The following is a 17,588-nucleotide window of genomic DNA, read 5'->3' as shown; positions in this document are numbered from 1 at the left end:
ATCCGCCCTGCTCTGTGCATGACAGGGGGTGGCGCCCCAACTCCCCAATCAGCCCTGCTCTGAGCCCGACCAGGGGCTGCACCTAGGGATTGGGCCTGCCCTCTGCCACCCGGGAGCAGGTCTAAACCAGCAGGTCGTTATCTCCCGAGGGGTCCCAGACTGCGAGAGGGCACAGGCCGGGCTGAGGGACCCCCCCCTCCCCCCCGAGTGCACAAATTTTTGTGCACCGGGCCTCTAGTATATATATTGTTTATGAATATATTAGAGGCCTGGTGCAAGGATTCGTGCACCGGTGGGGTCCCTCGGCCTGGACTGTGGGGATCGGGCCAAAACCAGCTCTCTGGCATCCCCCAAGGAGTCATGGATTGCGAGAGGGTATAGGCCAGGACGAGGGACTCCACCAGTGCATGACTGAGGCAGGGGAGGGACCGCAGGAAGGCTCCAGGGCATGTCCAGCCCCTCTTGCCCAGTCCCAATCGGGGCTGTCTCGCTCAGTCCCGATTGGAGCCAATCGGGGGCTGGCTGGCTGGGAGGGACTGCGGGAGGGCTCCAGGGCGTGTCCAGCCTGTCTTGCCCAGTCCCAATCGGCTGGACCCCAGCAGCCAGCTAACCTACCGGTCGGAGCGTCTGCCCCCTGGGGGTTAGTGCATGTCACAGCGACTGGTCAAATGAACAGTCGGACACTTAGCATATTAGGCTTTTATATATATAGATGTGTATAATGTTTATATATAGACTCACACAAATAAGTACTGAAAGTATGAAAGCACACATAGGAAGGAAAAACAACAAAATCAGAATATTGTGATCTTAGAGAAGGAAGGTTGGGGAAAATGTTAGAATGGTTATACACTTAACTATCTGTTGTGTTTTATTTATTTAAAAAAATCTGATATATGAATGGCAAAATGTAAGCATTTAATAGAGTTAAATGGTAGGTGCTCAAGTGTTTGTTATGCTATTTCTATTGTTTTCTGTATGTTTGAAATATTTCATGTCAATAAAAAATTTAAGAACATAAAAACCATCCATTGCTCCCTTGCAGGTGAGCATTGGCCCATACATCAAAAGGTTGCCAGTTCAATTTCCGGTCAGGGCACATGCCCAGGTTGTGGGCTTGATACCCAGTAGGGGGCATGCAGGAGGCAGATCAATGTTTCTATCTCACATCCATATTTCTCTCTCTCTCCCCCTCTCCCTACCTCTCTCTCTAAAATCAAGAAAACAAATAAAAACAAAAAACACACAAACATCCCTGTCAAACCTCCAGTTCATGTTTACCTCTCTCCCGTGCCTTTTCCAAATTCCTTATATAAATTTTATTTACTATTCTACTTTCCCACTTGTAATTCACTCCTTGAGACTGCAATCTGGATTCTGAGGCAAATACTATTACACAACTGCTCTCACAAATGTCACTAATGATGTTCATGTTCTAAATCCCATAGACACATCTCTGCTACCCATTCCCCCGACCCTTCTAAAAATGCAGTTTTCCTCTTGTCTCTCAGCCTTTTCCTTCTCAGTCTCTTTTACCAACTACTCCTTTACTATCCCTTAACTATTGGCATACCTTAGGTTCTATCCTAGCATTTCCATTCTCATTCTGCACTCATCCTAAGTGACTCATCTAATCTTTCTTGTTTATCTAATTTTATTTAATTTATCATCTACTGTCTAAAGCAGTGGTTCTCAACCTGTGGGTCGCGACCCCTTTGGTGGTCGAATGACCCTTTCACAGGGGTCGCCTAAGACCATCCTGCATATCAGATATTTACATTATGATTCATAACAGTAGCAACATTACAGTTGTGAAGTAGCAACGAAAATAATTTTATGGTTGGGTCACAACATGAGGAACTGTATTTAAAGGGCCAGAAGGTTGAGAACCACTGGTAAAGACTCTCAAATCTTTAGATTGGGGTAGAGGAAAAATAAACCAAAGTCAGGAGCATACACAAGGTGGGAAGGAAAACTAACAGAAAACTCTCCACCTAATAAGCTGAGAATTCAAAGGGCTTTATCTTCAGGGTGAGAGTGACCAGAAGTTAACTAGTCCTCATAGATCTTGCAGCCTCAGTTTGCATTGCCTGAGTGTTCTAGGAAATCTCACGTCTTGAATTTGGATTAATGTGATCCCCCAAGGCTTGGCAGAAACTAACATATGTTTTCTCTGAAAGAAATTTCCTTCATCCTAGGCTTTAAATTCCTATAAATAATTCTGTTAAGTACAACAACCCATAGTAAAAGATAACCATGTACTCAGAAAATATTGTACCATGCACAAGAATGAGCAGAGCAAAAGTACCAGACTCACAAAGACTGAAAATATTGGGATTATCAGACAGAGACTATGACATAATTGTTTCTTAAGTTCAAAGAAATAAAATGTAGTTGAAAATAACTGCAGAGAAAAAGAAATTATATTAAAAAAAATCACACACATTTACCAAAGAACCAAACAGTACTTCCAGAAAAGAAACATTAAAAAGTCAATGGATTGCCCTGGCCTGGTGGCTCAGTTGGTTGGAGCATCATCCTGTACACCAAAAAGTTGTGGGTTCGATTCCCAGTCAGGGCACATACCTAGGTTGCCCAGTGAGTGTGCGAACATGAAGCAACCAATGATCTCTCACATTGGTGTCTGTCTTTCTCTCTCTCAAACCAATTTGAAAAGAAATAAAACATATCCTTGGGTTAGGATAAAAAAACCTCATGAAAAATCAATAGATGGATGTTAACTAAACTTACTGTGGTAATCATTTCAAAATATATGTAAATCAAATCATTATGCTGTACACTTTAAACTTATACAGTGCTGTATGTCAACTATATCTCAATATAATTGGAAAAAAACCCTCAATGAAATGAACACATTTATTAGCAAATTAAATATAGGTGAAGTGAGAATTGTTAAAATAGAAAACATATCAGAAGAAAAAATCCAGAATAAAGGCTGGAAAGACATAAAGATGGACAACACAGAAGAAAAAGTAAGACAATAGGTGAGAGTTAAATGACAGATGACAGAGAACTGAATCTGAGTTTAAAAAGAGGAGAAAATGTGGCAGGGTGGTATTTGAAGAGATATAGCTGAGATTTCTCCAGAAATTATGATAGACACTAATCTAGATTCCAGATGCCTAACAAATATCAAACAGAATAAAAAGAAATCTATACACAACACATCATAGTGAAAAAAAGAATATAAAGTGAGAGTCCTCATTTCTTCCTTCAAGTGTATTCTCCAGAAATTAACAGTTTAGTGAGCACAAAAGGAATCACTTAAGATAAATCTATTCATACTGTACCTCCATCACTGTTGCCCTCCTCTGTAATAATGTCCAGTAGTCTCTCAAAAGCATTTTCGAAAGCAACAATTTTCTGGATTGCGCCATTACTTCTTGTTAGTGCTTGTAGTAGTAAGACACCCTTATGGAGAAGAACAATAATGTTTAGTGGAGTACAAGTTTTATAAGACATTTTAAAATTACTCTCAAAAACCATAGAATTTTAGAAGTGATAGGAATTTCACAAGTCCAATCCCTTTAATTCATAGATAAGGAAAACAAGGAGAGAGCCTAGACTTAAATCCATGTCTACCAATTCCTAATTCAGTTCTCTTTTCACTGTAAACATAAACATACAATAATTCTTGCATATTCATCAATCACTATACAACTTTCATTGTGGTGTTAAGAGTTTAGCATTATATCTGTCTCAGGAATGCCTCTGCACATGCTTCACAATAGCAATTACATTAAATTGTGAATTCAAGAATATAAATCAATGAATATCATCACATTGTAGCACAGAAAATTCAGATATTCTTATGATTCCCCCAAATTTCCAAAACTCAATTCTGGCATATCCAGATTGAGACAATTCACAGTTTTGCTTCTGATTTTTAGCTTTTCTCAGCTCCTATTATGTTGGATTTTATTTACATACTAGAGGCCTGATGCACGAAATTCGTGCAAGGAGCTCGGCCCTCGCAGCCCCGGCTTTATCCAAAGGTCGTCCAGAGGGTCGTTCTGCTGTCTGGTCTAATTAGCATATCAGCTCTTTATTATATACTATAGGATTCTGCAACCTCTTAACATTCAAGAAAAACTCACTGTTACCCATTTCTGCTTCTTTCACTATAAAACAAAGGAATAGCAAATAGGTGGTTCCAAAGTACCAAAGAGGCAAATTAGCACTTTGCTATCAGTACTGGGCAGATAAGTATTCGCATAAGACAAAAAAATGCCCATGGCCTTATTGAGCTTGTTCTTTGAATTTTCCTGTCAAGTCTCAACATTAAGATGAGAAAGGCAAAAATGATTATTTTTAGATGTTAAATTTTCCTACTTAATGCTGCCAACTTGAGTTTAACTGCTAACAAAGGGAGGAAGAAATACAGTAGAAAGCATACTAAGGCTCTGAGTTTGATAAAGTGGGTTTAAAAAATGGTTGTCCTGGTTACTAGTTGTGCAACTTTAAGCAAATTACATAAATTCTGAGTATTAGTACATTTATGTGTAAAACAAGGATAATATCTTTGTTACTTTTTTTATATGCGACTTTTAATTTCCCAGTACATGTGTTTCTTTTCCCTGTTAAGAAATATATTGCTCTAATCAAACACATCCACTAAAATGCTATTAAGAATGAAAGTATCTGATCTGGTCATTTGAAAGTACGAGGGCACCAATTCCTTACTTTAAAAACTGACAACTAAAAGGTTGATTTTATTTATCTGGTCTTTCATGTATAAAATGTATTTCAGAATAAACAAAGTAGACTAGTTGATGAAGTAAAATTCTTTGTGTAAGATCACAGCTTCATAAATGTAAAATAATAAAATTATAAAAATCATCATGTTGTAATTCTCAACAAAATAAGCTATTTAAGCAATAATCATTAATGGATAATCAGGTGTAATGGATGAATTTAAGGTAAGGTTGACAGCTTTATAATAGAGTGATCTGGCTGTAACCACCTGAATCAAACCCATTGATCACTAAAAGTGAGACAGCCAAATGTTACACATTTCCCAATGTATTGTAAAATTAAGAACACTGATCAGCTAGGAAATATCCTAGCAAAAAGGGGAACTGGAACCTAATCAACAAATATTTAATTTGCAAAGCAAGAAAAAATAAAGGTGCATATTCTTAGGCTTGTTTTTCAAATTTAACTTACATCATTACGTATAACTTCCCTGGAATCTGCTAATAAGTCCATCAGTCTTGAAACACCTAGAACACACAACCATGTGAAAAATACTGGCAGATCAAAAACACAAATAGTGATTCAAGTTATAAACAATTTATTAACACATCATTTCAGTCCTCCCCTTTAGGAATGATCCTGACTTTTAAATCAAAATGATTTAAAGAAGATAAGTCACTTACCCATGGGACTAACTAAAATAATTTGCTGCACCTGAGGCCCTAGGTGCTTCAAAAGAGAAGTAAGAAGCTTCACACCGGGCCATCGGACATGGAAGTCAAAGTCCTGGAAGGTAAGAATGTAAAATGTTTACATTTAAAACACACACACATGTGTTTTTTTCAACTTAATAGTGGTGCTAAAAATCACAAACAAAATTTTTTCAAACTTTAATTTAAGAAATAAAAAAACAAAAATAGAATTGATAGAAATTGCTCAAACTTATTCACTGTTACTGACTAGATAAAACAGTGTTTTGTAAAACTGGAAATAAGCTGAGCATTTTAACAGATTATATAGTTCTTAAAATATGCATGTGAATCTCTTGCAATGATACAGCAAATCTCACTATTTCAAATATGTGTGTTTGTATATATATATATATATATATACAAACACACACATATATATATAATGCTTTACCCAAAAGGATAAAAAAGCTTAAGATGACAAAAATGACAAGGTTCTTTATTTACCTCCAACAAAGATAACAGGAGAGTGACATTTTCTTGCTGCTTAATAAAAATTTCTGTAAACTGACTTCCCAAATCCTCACTCTGTCTTGTGGAATTTTCTTCTGTAATATTAAAAGATAAAGCACTTCAATATGATGCAGTGTTATGTTATTCTTTTTTTTTTTAAGGAGCTAAGCAGAAATGATAATTTCCTTGGTACAATTATGCTGAAAAACATATCCTTAAATTAATTTTCAATGTCATTTAAATAAATATTTTTTTTTCTTATTAGTAAATTTATTGGGGTAATATTGGTTAATAAAATTATATAAACTTCAGGTGTACAACTTTATAATACATCTGTGTACTCTGTTGTGTGCTTACCACCCGAAGTCAGTCTCCTTCCATCACCATGTATTTTACCCCCTTTACCCTCTTTGTCCTCCCTCTGCTTCCCTTCTGGTAACCACCATTCAGTTGTCTGTATCTATGAGTATGTTTTTTAATTTGTTTTGTTTGTTTATTGCTTTTTGCTTTCTATACCATTTCTGAGTGAAATCGTATGGTTCTTGTCCTTTCCCATCTGACTTATTATACTTAGCATAATTCTCTTTTAAAAAAATATATATATATCTTTATTGATTTCAGAGAGGAAGGGAGAGGGAAAGAGAGATAGAAGCATCAATGATGAGAGAGAATCATTGATTGGCTGCCGCCTGCACGTCCCCTACTGGGGATCAAGCCCACAACCTAGGCATGTGCCCTTGACCAGAATCGAACCTGGGACCCTTCAGTCCGCAGGCTGACGCTCTATCCACTGAGCCAAACCAGCTAGGGCCATAATACTCTTAAGATCCATCCACATTGTTGCAAATGGCACTATTTCAAATTTTTATGCTTTAAATATGATAAACAAAAGATATTTCTTGAGGACATTTTTAGGTTAAACCTCTAATTAGGGTACAAGGAAACTTATTGGGATGATGGAAACATTCTATCTCTAATGTGATTATGGTTACACTACTGTTGTAAACATTTGCCCAAACACACAGGACTATAAAACCCCCAAAAGTAAATTATACTGTATGTAAATTATGTCTCAAAACCTCCTGCCTTGAAAACATTATTGAATATATAGTCCTTACTGACTCTGAGTGTTATTGTGTTAAATAATTTAATTATGGAATTAACCAGTTACTTGCAGATTCCTCCATATCTTTTTAAACAAAGTTAGCAAAGTTTCATATTTGTCCTTAAAACTTCAGTCTTTAGATTAAACTATTTGTTGTTTCAATGTACTTTGCCAAAAATATAAAGGATCACTAATAACTACTGAAGCACCAACTGCCAAAGCAAACTATCATTTAAAATTTGCCTATACTATTAACACAGTTTAGAGATGGCAAATACACTGTTCCCCATTCCCTAACCCACACCAGATGCAGCCAATTGATCACAGCATATGCTGAGCATCAGAATCCTTGTCCGCACTTTGCTCCAGGCAGTGACTATAAACCAATGAAGCTGGCAATCAAGGTCAAACCTATTTATTATCTCTCAAACAGTTCTTTTTCAAATGTGTGATTTTAATAATAAAATACTTCAGAAATAGAAAAAAAATCCAGTACATGATAAGAAAAACAAAGCAATCCAACAGTGAGAGTGATAATCATATCTAATTTTTGTAGAGGAAAGAAAAACAATAAGAAACCACAAGTAGAGAGAAAATGTTTTCCAATATTGACTATGTATCCAAATATGCTTGGTTTATTTTTCAAAAACTTTAAGAAATATCTCTCTTACTTCTTGCATCTGTAAAAGAATTCAGTTTCTGAATCTTAAAACTTTATTACTTAAAACAAAATATACTTTAGTTTTTAAAAGAATTACTGACAGCTATGCTAAGCATAGAATGTCAGGGAACAAGGGTTTGAAAAGGGAGACAGAATAGGAGGCAAAAATGAAGGTTAAAAGGGCTTAAAACTTAGTGGTCATAATTTCATGAAAATGGAACAGCATTTGCTGACATACTGCATAGAGGAGTATGAAAAGCAAAAAGAAAAAGAAAAAAAAAGAAAGGGTGATTCCAAGGTTTTGGTTTGAGGAGTTGGAAGGATGGAGCTGCCAGTTACTGCGATGGTAACCCAGTGGGAGAAGCAATTTAAGAGTATAGAAAGAATATGAAGTTTAATTCTGGCAAGTTTGAGACACCTTATAAAAATCTGAGAGAAGATATCAAGTGAGCAGTTGGATGAATACAAGCATAAATGTGGAGAAGTTTGGGTTCTATATATACATTAAAATGGTAAATATAAATATTTAAAGTTACAAGACTGGATGATGGGCATCTATGTAAAACTTACAGCTAACAACACTCTTGATGGTGAAAGACTGAATGTTTTCCACTTAAGATCAGGAAAGAGCAAGAATATCCACTTTCACCACTTCCAGTCAACAATGTATTGGAATCTTAATGCCATAGGCAAGAAAAAGAAATAAAAGGCATGCAGATTGAAAAAGGAAGAAGTAAAACTCTATTTATAGATGACATGTTTGCCTATGTATAAAATCTTATGGAACCTATAAAAAAGCTATTCAAACTAGTACTAGTAAATGAGTTTAGCAAAGTTGTGAGGAATGAAAGGTCAATATACAAAATTAATTGCATTTCTATATACTGGCAATGAATAATTAGAGACTGAAATTTAAAAAACAATACCACTTGAAACAGCACCAAAAATATTAAAAGACTTAGGGATATATTTCATAGAAGATGTATAAGACCTATACTTTGAAAACTCTGAAATGCTGCTGAGAAATATTAAAGACCTAAATAAACACATATACTGTGTTTTTGTATTAGAAGATGCAATTTTGTTAAGATGTTGGTTTTCCCTAATTCAACCTACAGATTCACCAGAATCCCAAAGTCAGTTTTTAAAATAGAAATTGATCAATTGATTCTAAAATTGATGTGGGACTACAAAGAACCTAAAAGGGCCAAAGTGATTTTGAAAACACACACAGAGGACTGAAAAAGTTGGAGGACTTAAGTACATGATTTCAAGATTTATTATAAAGCTACAATAATCAAGAGAGTGTCACATAGACAAAAGGACAGAAATTCAGACAAATAGAACAGAAATTCCAATAGAACAGAAAGTCCAGAAATAGATCCATTAGCTCAAAAGTGTAAAAGTAGAAATGGACTACAGATCTAACCATAAGAATTAAAACTGTAAAAAAAAATCACAGAAGAAAATCTTAGTGATTTTAGGTTTGGCAAAGATTTCATAAATAGGAAACAAAAAGTTAAGTTAGAAAAGAAAAAAAATTGATAAGATGGACTTAATCAAAAGTTAAAACCTGCTCTCCAAAATATAATATTAGGAAAATGAAAAGGCAAGTCACAGACAGGGAGAATATTTGTGAAAGACATATCACAATGGACTTGTATCTAGAATATATAAAGAATTCTTACAACTGAAAAATAAGAATATAATCTAGTAAAAAAAGCAAAAGATTTGAATAAACACTTTGCCAAAAAGAAAAATATATACAGTGGGGCCTTGACTTACGAGTGTCCCGACTAACGAGTTTTTCGAGATATGAGCCGTTTAAAATTCAGGTTACGAGCCAGCTTCAGATACCCCACCGCTAGTTGGCGCAGCGAACTCACAGTGAACGCCACAACATCAGCCCAGCATCACGTGTCTCACTCGTTCACTTTTTGATTTGACATACGAGTAATTTGAGTTACGAGCTCCGTCACTGAACGAAATAAACTCGTAAGTCAAGGCCCCACTGTAGATGGCAAATAAGCACACAAAAAGTTGCTTAACAGCATTATTCTTTATGAAAATACAAATTAAAACAACCATGAAATACTATTATTATCTACTAGAACAGCTAAAATTTAAAAAGACTGACCATTACCAAGTATTGGAGAGAATGTGGAAGAACTGGAACTCATAGATTACCAGTGAGAATGTAAAAGGGTACAACTATGTTGAAAAATGGTTTGACCTTTTCTTATACAGTTAAACATACACTTACTATTATCTCTTAGGTATTCTATTGCTAGGTATTTATTCAAAAGAAATGAAAATATATGTCCATATAAAGACTTGTACATGATATTTATAGAAGCTTTATTTGGAACTGCCAAAAACTGAAAACAATCCAAATGCCCACCAAAAGGGGAATGGATTAACAAATCACTATATTTGCACTTACTATTATTTTTTAAAAATATATTTTATTGATTTTTTTACAGAGAGGAAGGGAGAGGGACAGAGTTAGAAACATCGATGAAAGAGAAACATCAATCAGCTGCCCCCTGCACACCCCCCACTGGGGATGTAACCGCAACCAAGGCACACGCCCCTGACCGGAATCGAACCTGGGACCCCTCAGCCCGCAGGCCGACGCTCTATCCACTGAGCCAAACTAGTCAGGGCACGCACTTACTATTATTTATGTAAATTTTGTGATGCTTCAGAGGGTAATATAGTATGTTTTGTTTATTTAACATATTTAACTATGGACCCATTTTAATACAAAGTATTCTGAGATATCTACCCTTTAAGGAATGTAGGTTTAACCAAGGAAAAAGTTTAATTCATGTTTGCAATGAATACAAGCTAATGACTTAGCAAGAAGTGGAGTTAACATATTTGATTTATTTTGTAGCTTTAATGTATAAAATACTGTAGCTTAACAATATACAATTAAGAGCTGTTTGGAAATGAATTAGGAAAATATGATCGTGTTCCAAGGATCTATGGTTCCTTCTGGCTTAATATTGTCAATTTGAAAAAGCTGTTAGTGAAATGAACTTTACTTCCTTTAAGTATAAGACAGCACTTCTGGCCCAGCTGGTGTAGCTCAGTGGTTAAGCATCAATCTATGAACCAGGAGGTCATGGTTCAATTCCTGGTCAGGGCACATGCCCAGGTTGTGGGCTCAATTCTCAGTAGGGGGCAGTCTGAAGGCAGACGATCAATGATTTTCATCACTGATGTTTCTATCTCTCTCTCCCTCTCCCTTCCTCTCTGAAATCAATTATATATATATCTATATATCTATATATATAAAGACATGTAGAGTTCCACAAAAACTAGCTAAGCAATTAAAGTAACATACAAACTACTTTGGTGTAGCAGTAACTTAAGCTAAAATGACTATGTTAATTATACCTAAAAGTTGTAAATCAAAATTAGACCTATGAAAAAGTGTATCTGTTTTACATGTAACCTCTGATATGAGACAAGCATCCTCTCTCATTAAATATACTTAGCTCTAGTTTTAAAACTCCTAGAGCTAAGTCTATTTTTATATCTTGTATTTTATATGCTATACTTATTATAACCTGTAAAAGTAAGTACTCTTTATTATAAGATAAATGAAAAAATAAAATAAGAACTAAATGGCCCTTTGTTACTATAGTGAAAAAGAAACCAAAGACAGGTATATAGAATTAAAGACTGCTTTTTAAAAAGTCCTTATATACCCTTGAAAACATTTTAGGCCTATTTATATAATTGGTTTTTAACTAAATACATTTATTCTTCAAATGTATTTACAGTTATCTTTTTTCCAGAGGTATAAATAATACTCAAAAACATTTGTGGACCTTCTCTTTGAAATTCCATTCCATATCAGCAGGACAAAACTATTTTATAAAAAAAGATATTTTAACAAAAGTAGTCCTAAGTCAGAGTGAGGGACTATGAAGTATATCTTCTTTTACACCATAGTGAATTAGTTAAACAAGCACACCTATATTTTTTTAACGTTTGTATGCATCCTCTACAAACTAGTTATGAAAATTATAAGGTTTAATAAAGAATCTAGTTAGTAAAATGGCCACAATTTATTAAAACAGAAATCTTAGGGGGGGGGGGGAGAATGTATCCAAAAATATAGTGATCCACTGTTATCCTACTTACTAGATGACACCTTGTAAGTTAAATGGTCTCTGGGCTTCCATTTTTAGAAAACAGAAAAATAGCACCTACCTCAAGGCTGCTATGAGAATCAAATAAGATAATGGACATAAAAGCACTGTAAGTGTTAATGTTCTAAACAAGTATGCTGAAACAATAATAGAAACAACGACTACTGATCTGTGCTACCCAACACGGATGAGCTATTGTCACAAGAGTTAAGGCATAATGCTCCTGTATTTTCTGCTTTCAAACAAGGGATTCAGATGACACAAAAGTAAAGCTATATATCTTAATAAGTTAGTTTTTTGTTATCGTTTTGTTCGGTATGGGCAACTTTCTTTTGTACCATTTTAAATCTCCTTTAGATAAGGATATTCCCTTCCTTATTTTAAAATGTTTAGGGTCTAGGAAAAAATGGTAAAACAATATAAAATAAAACTTAGTACCTTTAATTATGAATTAAAGAAATATCAATGTTAAAAGTAAATGGAACTTGAAACAGATCACCAGAAATAAAGACAGACAATATTGGTGAGTTCTATAAATTAATATAAAAAATGTCAGTAACCAGATATTATTATACATGCATTACTTTAAAGGGACAATATCAACATTTAAGTATTTTCTGAACTGAAATACTTTCCAGTTCTTATTGAATAAGGATAAAATTTATGTGTATACATTTGTACGTATACATATTCAAATATTATTTTTTTATTTTTAAATAAATTGCCTGAAATTTTTCCAGGAAGTACACAAAAAGTAATTCAAATAGATTGTACTACCAGAGAAATAGCTTTAATTTTGTTAAAAAATGCACTAGATTTTTTTCTGTGTTCTAGCCAATAGATAGATTTAGCAGTCATAAAAATAAAAAACAGCAATATAAGTTGATCATATATTGCTCTTTAATTAAGGAATTCTTATATAGTGAAACAAATCTCAATTTACCAGCCAGAATTAAACATCACTTGACAGTGTCCTTTTATATTACCAGAAATTATGCCTAAAAGCATCATGCATATGTAAATACAATCTTTTACCTTCAAGATCATCTGAAAAGGTAGACAAAAATAAATACATAAATAAATATACATACATAAAAAGTGGGTGATAAAATAGTTTCTTATGTAGTAGAATTCACAATACAATAAATACGAGTTTAAAAATGTCAAGTAAGCAATATAATTTCTAAACAGAAGAGACTCATATTCATTTTACTCAAATAGCAAAAGAGATATAGCATATGCTATATATTCAGGATGATGAGACAGACTTTTCAATAAATGAAGGGGTTATAAAATATCTCCAAGATAAAGAACTCTAAAGTAAAGTTCATTATGTCAACTTCATGTATTGATTTTTTTATTTTAAGAGAGAGGAAGGTAGGGATGGAGGGAAGTGGGAGGAAAGGGAGGGAGGGAGGGAGGGAAGGAGGGAGACAATCCATCATTCCACCCATCCATGCATTCACTGGTGATTCTTTCATGTGCCCTAACTGGAGATCAATCCCCACAACTTTGGTATATGGGGATAAAGGTCTAACCAACTGAGCAACCTGGCCAGGGCCGGTAAGAATGACCTTTTGATGAAAGATTAAGTTCCTATTTTAATCTTTCTTAGAAAAAGTGATTCTAGTACAGAATAGTTTATCTTTTTTTAGCCAAAGGATAATTTTTTGATGTTGAATTAAAAATAAAGAGCCCAAATATATGAAGTGAAACAATAAAATTAGGACTCTGAACATGATTATATTAAAAATTTATAATAAAGGAAAACCACCTAACTAAAATTTATTGCTGCTATATATTTTGTAAAACAGGAAAATCATCCATTATAAACTACAAAAGAGAGTTATAATTTGGAACAGGAAAAAAAGAGTCTTTTAACATATTATAACAAGTGTGTTGTACTTAATTTTCTTAGAGAAATAACTAGGCAAAATAGGTATCTTCTTCAAAATATGTTCTTGTGTATACTGTATTTCAATACTGTCATGTGATTGACAGCTTCTTTTACCATAGGGACCCAAATTATATTTACTGAAGATTTTTCACCCCTGAAAAATTAATAAAGTTAGTTATAAGCTAGATATTACAGAGAAATAAAAATGTAAGAAAAAGGATATTTAAGTCTAAGAAATTTTGCCTATTCAATAAACCCAGTTTAAAATGTCCCCATTACTGATATTCTGTGATGTTAGTATCTACATATATTTCTGCTCTACTTTTATTTTAAAAAAACATTGTAAACCCAATATCATCTATATTTCTTTATGAATTGTTTACTCAAGATTTTTTTAAAATCCTATTATTTCAATGTAAATTAGACTTACAAAATGCATGCATGCATGTCTACCTTTCTGACTGTCTAGAATAATGAAAAACCCATTATGTCCTACTGCAACAGCCAATCTGATAACAATGCACTCTTCAACAGCACTGTGAAATGTTAATCAATGCATGTTTTTATAATATGCAAACAGAATGTATTCAGACTTCTAGTAAAGTGTTTCACATACTGACAATAAAATAAATTAATGACAGACTACCTTAAGTAAGCAAGTAATTTGAAACAAAAAAGGAAAGGATGTATGAAAAAAATGTGTAGATTTCAAACTTATTCATATCATGTCACACTAAACAGATTCAATGTAAAAAAGACTTTCTTTTTCTTCTTCTTCTTTTTTTAAATCCTTACCCGAGGATATTTTTTCCATTGATTTTTAAAGAGAGTAAGAAGAGAGAGGTAAAGACAGAGAGAAACATCAATGTGAAAGAAACACATTGATTGATTGCCTCCTGCACGAGCCCTGACTTGGCCCAGGCCAGGGAGGAGCCTGCAACCAAGGCATGTGCTCTTGATTGGAATCGAATCTGGGACCCTTCAGTCCGCAGGCTGGTGCTCTTAAAAAAGACTTTCTTAATTTAACAAGTTGTTGCTCTTTATAAATTATCATGAGTCCTATGTTAAAAGTTTAAGTATTTATTAGGAAAAAACCTCATACTGCTCACCAAATAACATAAATAAAATAGCTTGATTTTTAGCCAATAGCCAAAAATGATTATTTAATCCAGAGATTACTAATATTCATATTGCTTGACTAAAACCAAATACAAACAGAGGGATAAATATTTTTTAAAAGAAAAGAATCATATTTCATCTCCAAATTACATATAAGGCAATCATTTTAAAGATACTTTTCTGGAACTAAGCATATGTCTTTCCTTTATTCATAAAAAAGAAAAAGAAAAGAAAAACACACATAAAATTGGTACAATCCAGTTAACTTTATGTACAAAATACATAGTAAAAGAAACTTACCTACTTCATCTTCTTCATCATTAGATATTATATTAAATAGTGTATCCAAAGCATAACCTATTATTTCAGAATCCGAACTGGAAAAAAGAAATTATTACATTTATACACTGCTAGTTAGAGTATGAACTGTTATGACCATTTTTAGACAGTTATTTAACAAGATTATATAAAACTAGAGGCCTGGTGCATGAATTCGTGCCCTGGTGGGGTCCAGCTTGGCCGGCCCGATGGGGGCCATAAGGCAGGTCATCAGGGGCAAGGGGCTGCGGATGGTTTGCCGGTTGGCCCTGCCCCCAATCCGGGTCTGGGTACCTGCTCGGGGTGGAGCTGGCCGGGGTGAGGGGCTGCGGGTGGTTTTCAGGCCAGCCCCTCCCCCAATCAGAGTGGGGGAACCGCTCAGGGGTGGGGCCAGCTGGAGTGAGGGGCCTTGGGCATTCTGGTTGTTCCACTGTTCAGTCAATTTGCATATTACCCTTTTATTATATATGATGATGATATTAAAAGCAGCAAGAGGAAAGCAATTTGTTACCTACAAAGGAGCTCCCATAAGGCTGTCAGCTGATTTCTCATCAGAAACTTTACAGATCAGAAGTGAATGGCATGAAGTATTCAAGGTAATGAAAAACAAGAATCTGAAGCCAAGACTATTCTATCCAGCAAGGCTATCTCATTCAAAATAGATGGTAAAATAAAGAGCTGCCTATACACAAAAAGACTAAAGGAGTTTACCAACACTAAATCAACACGGCAAGAAATGTTAAAGGTACTACTGTAATAATAATAAGAAATAGAAAAACAGAGGCATAAAGAATTAAAATGGAAATAAATAAGTACTTATCAATAATAACCTTAAATGTAAATGGTTTAAATGCTCCAATCAAAAGACTTAGGGTAGCTAGTGGGTAATGAAACATGACCCATATATATGCTGACTATAAGAGATCCACCTCAGAACTAAAGACTCACACAGGATGAGAGTGAATGGATGGGAAAACAATTTTCATGTAAATGTTAACGGGAAAAAAAAGGTGGGGTAGCAATGCTAATACCTAAAAAAATAGACTTCAAAATGAAGGCCATAACAAGAGACAATAAAGGGCACTAATAATAATAAAAGGATCAATACGACAAGAGTATATAACCATGAGAAACATATATGCAATCCAATATAGGAGCACCTAAATATATAAAAAAAACTTCTTTAAGGACTTTAAGGGAGAGATCGACAGCAATATAGTCACAGTATAGGACTTTAACACCCCAGATCTTCTAGACAAAAATCAACAGTGACTGTAAATGACACAATGGATCAGATGGATTTAACTGACATATACAGAACATTTCACCCCAAAGTTGCAAAATACACATTCTTCTCAAGTGTACATGGGTCATTCTCAAAGACAGACCACATGTTAGGACACAAAACAAATCTCTACAAGTTCAAGAAGATTGAAATAAAATCAAGCATGTTCTCAGATCACAACGGCATGAAATCAGAAATCAACTACACTAAAAACACTCAAAACATTCAAACACATGGAGGCTAGTACTGGTATGTTATTAAACAATGAATGGATTACCAATGAGATCAAGAAAGAAATCAGGAACTTCCTTGAAACAAATAAAAATGAACACATAACAATCCAAAAATCTATGGGACATAGAGAAAGCAGTCCCGAGAAGGAAGTCCACAGTACTATAGGCCTACGTCAAAAAACAATAATACTTTTAAATAAAGTATCTAACCCTACAACTTAAAGAATTAGAATGAGAACAAGAAAAGCCCAGAGTAAGTAGAAGGAAGGAAACAATAAAGATCAGAGAGAAAATAAATGACACAAGATAAAAAAACAAAAAACAAAAACAAAAGATCAATGAAATCAAGAGCAGATTCTTTGAAAAGATAAACAAGATTGATGAACCTTTAGCCAGACTCATCAGAAACAAAGAGAGAGGACCCAAATAAATAAAATCAGAAACAAAAGAGGTAAAGTAACCACTGAAACCACAGAAATACAAAGGATTGTAAGAAAATACTATGAACAACTATATGCCAACAAGCTGGACAACGTGGATGAAATGGACACATTTCTAGAAAAATACAATCTTCCAAAATTGAATCAGGAAGAATCAGAAAACCTGAATAGGCTGGTAACAACTGAAGCAACTGAAGCGGCAATCAAAAAACTCCCAGCAAAACAAAGCCCTGGTCCAGATAGCTTCACAGGGGAGTTTTACCAAACATTCAAAAAAGAACAAACAAACTATTCCAAAATATTCCAAGAGGAAGGTACACTTCCAAGGTCTTTTTATGAGGTCAATATTATACTAATTCCAAAACCAGATAAAAAGACTACAAAGAAAGAGAATTACAGGCCAATATCCCTGATGAACATAGATGCTAAAATCCTCAAAAAATATT

General features: G+C 34.4%; 1 protein-coding gene and 1 long non-coding RNA gene across 7 annotated transcripts in view; one reads left to right on the top strand and one right to left on the bottom strand.

The window, feature by feature from the left end:
- The window catches only part of USO1 (USO1 vesicle transport factor), a 79,616-nt gene that overhangs the window by 41,036 nt on the left and 20,992 nt on the right, over window positions 1-17,588 (bottom strand). For 3 of the 6 annotated variants that reach the window (XM_005856635.2, XM_005856637.2, XM_014537835.1), the window contains 6 exons: window positions 15,167-15,243; window positions 12,886-12,897; window positions 5,913-6,013; window positions 5,400-5,502; window positions 5,188-5,243; window positions 3,312-3,432 (listed from right to left, as the gene is read on the bottom strand). In XM_005856635.2, coding sequence (XP_005856697.1) covers window positions 3,312-3,432; window positions 5,188-5,243; window positions 5,400-5,502; window positions 5,913-6,013; window positions 12,886-12,897; window positions 15,167-15,243 — 470 coding nt within the window. The remainder of the gene's footprint in view (window positions 1-3,311; window positions 3,433-5,187; window positions 5,244-5,399; window positions 5,503-5,912; window positions 6,014-12,885; window positions 12,898-15,166; window positions 15,244-17,588) is intronic. The other 3 variants (XM_005856638.2, XM_005856636.2, XM_014537837.1) reach the window with 2 other exon arrangements.
- Window positions 5,945-17,588, top strand: part of LOC106725720 — a 25,605-nt gene continuing 13,961 nt past the window's right edge. Inside the window, exon 1 of the long non-coding RNA XR_001361644.1 lies at window positions 5,945-6,015. This is a non-coding gene — a long non-coding RNA (uncharacterized LOC106725720). The remainder of the gene's footprint in view (window positions 6,016-17,588) is intronic.

The sequence above is a fragment of the Myotis brandtii genome, unplaced genomic scaffold, assembly GCF_000412655.1.
Source record: "Myotis brandtii unplaced genomic scaffold, ASM41265v1 scaffold1038, whole genome shotgun sequence".
NCBI classification, from domain to species: domain Eukaryota; kingdom Metazoa; phylum Chordata; class Mammalia; order Chiroptera; family Vespertilionidae; genus Myotis; species Myotis brandtii.
Note: the sequence above shows the minus strand (reverse complement) of the source record. Positions and strands in the feature narration are given on the sequence as shown.